Source organism: Lampetra planeri, chromosome 15 (assembly GCF_965212315.1).
Source record: "Lampetra planeri chromosome 15, kcLamPlan1.2.h2, whole genome shotgun sequence".
NCBI lineage: Eukaryota > Metazoa > Chordata > Hyperoartia > Petromyzontiformes > Petromyzontidae > Lampetra > Lampetra planeri.
In genome coordinates, this window is record NC_136121.1 from 14394554 (window position 1) to 14400553 (window position 6000).

At 58.1% G+C, this 6000-nt stretch overlaps 1 protein-coding gene across 1 annotated transcript in view; it reads left to right on the forward strand.

Moving 5' to 3' along the window:
• The window catches only part of LOC144722805 (F-BAR and double SH3 domains protein 2-like), a 66691-nt gene extending 60691 nt beyond the window's left edge, over positions 1 to 6000 (forward strand). Inside the window, 2 exon segments of the mRNA XM_078601239.1 lie at positions 1598 to 1677; positions 1835 to 6000. Of these exon segments, the coding sequence (XP_078457365.1) occupies positions 1598 to 1677; positions 1835 to 1912 (158 nt within the window). The 3' untranslated portion in view covers positions 1913 to 6000.

A 6000-nucleotide genomic window follows, 5' to 3' on the forward strand; every position in this document is an offset into this window, starting at 1 on the left:
TCCTCACGTCTGCCACAGGGATGTGGAATTTCTCTCCACTGGCTCTGAGCCACGACTGGAGGTGATTCGCTCCCTCTGCTCATGAGAACAACGGAGACTGTGACACGACTTTTGCCCCATCGAACTCCAGTTCGATTCTGGGCCACGGCTAACATCAGTGGCAAGTGATGTCCACAACGTGCTTCACCAACCCCCCCACCCGCACCGTCCAGCATGACGAAGTAGAGTCAAACAACCCCCACGAGCGATACAGCATGGGGAGGCCTTCATCCAGCAGTGGATAACTACAGAGCCGTACATGCAGGGGGGTGACCCGGGGCTCGAACGCCGACTCTTGGAGGATCTGGCGCAATATTCCGTGAGATGGGCAGACTCGGCAGACTCCGGCGTGTGTGGGCGGCTCTCCATGTCCACACGCCCCATCGTGCAGTTGCCTCGCCACCCACAGCTTCGCGAGATTTTTTAATTGACTCAAACTTATTATCGATTCCAGTTCCCCCCCTCCCCCCTTCCTCCTCCCCCTCCTGTTGTTTGTTGTTATTGTTATTGCTATTTGGTGCCTTCGTCATTGAGTGCAACTCTAATGAGATCTCGCCGGGGCTGGAGCCAGGCCGGCGCTATTGGAAGCTCATTAACGAGATGCTGCCTGCTGATTAATCACGTCCACTGGGCAACCCCCCACCCACAATCCACCACCCCTCCTCGGATGGTCTAAGACGCGACCGACGTTGCGTGCTCCGAGCGCGAGTCCCGTCCGCACGCAACACCTCCATGCCTGCCGTGCCAGGAGCAGGCTCAAGGAATCCGCGCCCGCATACCCACACCCCTCCATGGAGCGGCCCCCCTACAGTCCACGGTTTCCCTCCTCCACCATCCCCCCCAGCTACTCGGGTTAGCCGAGCAGAGGCGTTCGTGTTCAAGTTTTGAAGAAATATCAAAAACTCGGTGGTGATCACCTCCACGCCCCCCCCCCCCCTCGCACGTGGAGATGATCATGGGGAGGCCCTGCACCGGCGTAGACATTCATCCCTGGGGTTGGCCGTGAGGAATGGGATCGAACTCGGGTTTTTCCGAGTTCGTAGCGCATGGCACCTACGACAGCCCCACCGCACGCTCCCCCACCCTAACCACAACCTCAGCCACCACCACCGCTACCATCGAGATGGCTGCGCCAAACGCAGCGAGTGTTGATGGTGGAGAGCAGGCACCGTGCGACGACACTCACCACGTCGCTCACCGTGCTTTGTGCCGTGTTCTCCGCGTTGTATGACCACGCAAATTGCTATTTTCTGGATATTGACTGGAAAAACACATTTCAGTTGTTATCCATATAGGGGGCGCCCCCCCCCCCACTCCGAGGAGGTTTCCCCAAATCTAACCTCGCTACGAACTCGGACATCTGGGTTCAATTCCCGCTCGGGACCAATATCGGTGAGGAATATCTGAACCGGTCCTGGGCCCTGCCCTAGGTCGACGCAGTCTTAAATGTGTGCCCATTGTTGTAGTGTGCACATTGCCAGTGTGTAACGGTGATGTGAAATGTGGGCAGGTGTTGAAGCTACGCGGGGGATCTTTGTCTTTGTTGTGTGAATCTCAGCTGGATCTAGCGGATGTGCCAACGGAGACATAGGAGGCGCATTCCGGCTCCCGCCCATACAGAGACCCTCGCTGCGGCCGGTACGACGCACCTGCCGCTCCGCGTGAACCTGCACGCACGCACGCACAAAGATGTATACACACACGTACGCATGCACGGATGCACACATGGTGTTGACCACAATGATGATGGCCATGAAGACCGTGGTGACCTTGATGACCATATTTTGTCCCGCAGGTGAGGGCAGCTCCCCCGCCCCCAACAAAGAAGGCCGCCGCCCTGCAGGACGAAGGCTTAGAGGTCACGCTGGTGTGACCTCGCCGACCCCATTTCGGGGTCAAAGTGTCAATCGTCCCTGCTCTCCCCCCTCGCCCGCTGGCCGGGAGAAGTGTCCCACGCAGGGGTCTCGCTGGGGGGGCCCCAGAGCCCCCCTGCCCCGCCCCCCAATCTTCCTGTGGTTGCCCGGGTCGGTGGGGTGCGGGGGGTTGGGGAGGGGGTGACCCCCACACCCAGAGCCGTGTGGATGAACTCCCCACCGGTCGGACGCCAGAGCCGCCCGCGAGGCCCGGAGTCGCTGTCCGCCCCTCTGCGTGCCCTCTCGCTGAGGCTTTGTTGTCTGTGCTCTCATAGCAAGTGTAATATATTGTTATTATAATAATTATTGTTATATGATTACTGTTATCGGCGCGTCGGTGGCTCATACCTAGCCCCCCCCCTCCACCCGCAAAATTCTGCCAACTGCCAAAGGGGGGGGGGAGGGGGGCACCCAGGGGTAGCCCCCCCCCCCCCCCGCCAGAAGCCAAGCTGTGCTTCCCCCATCTCGCCCCCCCTCCACCTCCCCCCGACCCTCGGTTCCCCAGCCAGCCTCTGCCACCGTAAAAAATATGCCGTGGCATTTGAGGCCGGTGGGAAGTGGCATTTAGAGCGAGCAGGTGGCACGGCAGATCTGAGTGGTGGCTCGAACTCGGCTCTCGCCGCCTTGGCCGCTCGCCAGTGAGCAGCCCCCCTACCCCCCCCCGCCCAAGCAAGCCACCCCCCCCACCCAAGCAAGCCCCCCGCTTCCCTCTTCATCCTCTCTCCCCTACTAATTCCACATCCTCTTCCTCCCACCTCAATTCATAACCGAAGGAAGTTGGGACCATGGGGGGGGATATGGGTAACCCCAACCCCAAACGAACAGACAAAGATCCCCTATATAGGCTTCAACAAACTGGCTGGGCATGTGCTGTTGGCGAACACCTTTTGAGGACGAAGAGACGCAGAAAGGTTTTGGGGTAGGTGGCCAGCACCACGCCCGGCTGCCTTATTGTCCACCAGTGCCGATGTTTACACACCGCACCAGCTAATCATTTAAGGCTGAGTCGACTTGGGGGAGGCCCTGCACCGGTTTAGATATTCATCCCTGGTGTTGGCCGTGAGGAATGGGATCGAACTCGGGTTTTGCCAAGTTCGTAGCGCATGGCACCTACGACAGCCCCCCACCGCACGCTCCCCCACCCTAACCACAACCTCAGCCACCACCACCGCTACCATCGAGATGGCTGCGCCAAACGCAGCGAGTGTTGACGGTGGTGAGCAGGCACCGTGCGGCGACACCCACCACGTCGCTCACCGTGCCTTGTGCCGCGTTCTCCGCATGGTGCGACGCAACCTCGCCCCATCGTCTCTGGATTTTCAAGAAAACGTTGGGGGGTCCCTCGTGTAACCCGGTGGGCGTGGGGCGTGTGTGTGGCGGTGCTCGCTTACAGCACTTACTCCAAAAGTCTATTAAGTATGTGTCTTTGTGTGTGGGGAGCGGTGGCGCAGTGGTTGGCACACTCGCCCTACGAACCCGGCCACCACCGGTTGTGTTCCTCCTCACGGTTTAATTTTTACGAATATCTCGAAAGGGTCCTGGGCACTCCCCTAGGTCGACTCCGTGTAAAAAATGTTACCTGGAGCGGTGTTAAACAAAAAAACATCAGCACTGGGAAGACAAAGGCTGCCAGGCATGTGTGGTGCTGGCCACCCCCACCCTGGAGGCTCTCCAAGGGAGCTCCCTAACAGCACTTGCCCCAACAGCCTGACAGAGACTATATGGGGAATCTTTGTCCGTGGCCAAATTTGTGTGACTATTGACACCGGCACAAGTCCGGGATGCGCCTCGCTGGAGCGTCTTGAAATCCAGGGAGTACAGCAATAGGACAATAGTCACAACGAGTTCGAGTTCGCGTTAGTCCACTGCTGGATGGAGGCTTCCCCACACCGTTCGGGTCAATCATCGGGGTTGTTTTACCATACTTCACCACGCTGGTCCGTGCGAGTTTGGTGAAAGGGGTCGGCCAACCCTGAATCTATTTCCCAGCATCCGGCACACCACGTCGAGTATGCGCCTCGCTCTGTGGCGACTGCGAGCCACGTTCCGGCCTGGGGAATCTTCAGTGAGACGATGTAGGTGACGTTCCTTCTTCAGGGCCATGAAAAGAAGGGTCCTCGTCCGAAACGTCGGTTTCGCTGCCGTCTATATTGTTAATTGTGTGGGACGATGGCCAGCGGTCAATACGTGCGACTGGAGTGTGGCAGTCAAAAGAAGACGCCCCCCCCCCCCCGTGGAGACGGAGCGATGAGGTCAGCTCGCGTTTCCGGAGCCGGGTGGGTATCATTGCATCGCACGCCGAGTCGGAGCACGCCGACGGCTCGTGGGGGGCCTTTGTCCAGCAGTGGAGAGACCATGGCGGCGCGATGATGATGGAAGCCGCGGTGGTGAGCGCGGTACCATGAGGACTTTCTGTTCGGCGCCTCCCCAGCCCTCCTTCACCCCCTGCGATTCAGCTCCTCGTCGTCGATGTGCCATCACTTGTGCTGCCGTTGCAACGAACTCGATTCACAGACGCCCACGTGGATTGAAGCAAATCGATTGTTGCCGCCGACTCTATGCGCGAATCGTGCCCTCCGTAGACGATATTAATCGATGTTAATCGGCGTGTCCGTCCACCCGCACTGCGTGACGCAGAAGTGGGGGGCGGGGGGAAACCCACGACCCCGTAACCCCGTGGACCCAACCCGACCCGCGACTTGGTTTCACACGCGCCGCGAGCACACGATGCCGCCTCGTACCGCTTCCAAAACGGCGGCCCGCATTCTACTATTGAGCCTTCGCTGCACGTCTCCTAGCCACACTCATCGGGTGCCGGGCGGGGAATATTCCCGACCTAGCGACAATTTAAGATGTGCAAGTGACCCGAGGTGTGTGTGTGTCTGTGTGTGTGTGTGGTCTGTGTGTGTGTGTCTGTGTGTGTGTGTGGTCTGTGTGTGTGTGTGTCTGTGTGTGTGTGTGTCTGTGTGTGTGTCTGTGGTCTGTGTGTGTGTGTCTGTGTGTGTCTGGGTGTAGAGTGGCGGCGCAGTGGTTAGCGTGCTGCGCTACGAACCCGGCGATCCGAGTTCAATTCCCGTTCGTGGCCAACATCGGTGACGATGATCTGAACCGGTCCTGGGTCTCCTCTAGGTAGACTCAGTCTTTAAGTGAGTACCTGGTGAGGTGAACATCAGCACCAGGGAGACAAATGCGGCCGGACGTGGTGCTGGCCACCCCCCCGGCCATCATGGGTGCTCGCTAACAGCACTTGTCCCAACAGTCTGTTAAGGCTATGGGGGGTGGGGGGTCTTTGTATATCCGTGCGTTAAAGCATTTGGTGATGCTGCTGCTTTTGTCTTGGCAGTGGTGAACACAGCAAGTTAACAATGGACACGCTCATTAACGCTGTGCTTGGCCTTTAAAGAAAACATCATCATAGGTGACGTTTCGTGCAATGACCCTGAGTTGTATAAAAAACGGTCGTAAACTGAAACGTCGCCTGTTAGAGATGTTGTTCCTTGTAATGCCGTGGTGTTATGAACGAATGTTGAGTGGTGGTGGTGACCTGCCCAAAGTGTGCGATCATTGCCACTGGGCATTCGGTGCAGTCAACGTTCATCGCCGTTTCCGTGTTTGTGCTGTCCAGCAGCTCTCCGGCTGCGTTTGTGCGTTGTACTCGCGCGTTCTTCGGCATCAGTGTCCGACGTTTCGCTCCGGTTCCTGAAGAAGCTGCCACTACCACCGCCGTGGACCGAAACGTCGGACAATCATACCAGACAACACGCGGGTTCAAGCAGAGAGGACACCGAAGCGTTATCAATAACGGAAACTCTGCCCGCTGGTGACACGTGCTCGCACACAGCTCCTGCGCTCCATCTCCTCCTCCCTGGCTCCTGTGGGGTGATGGTGATGGTGGGGGGGGGGGGTGTCGTTAATTTGAAGCTGACCCAGCAGCCAAGAGGACGAGTAACGGTTCGAGTCCCGTCCTTTCGATTTCTGATTCAATAAGCTCCGTGACGGTTGTGGTTGTTGCGCTAAAAGGCAAATAAATTGTACATTTCTCTTCGCA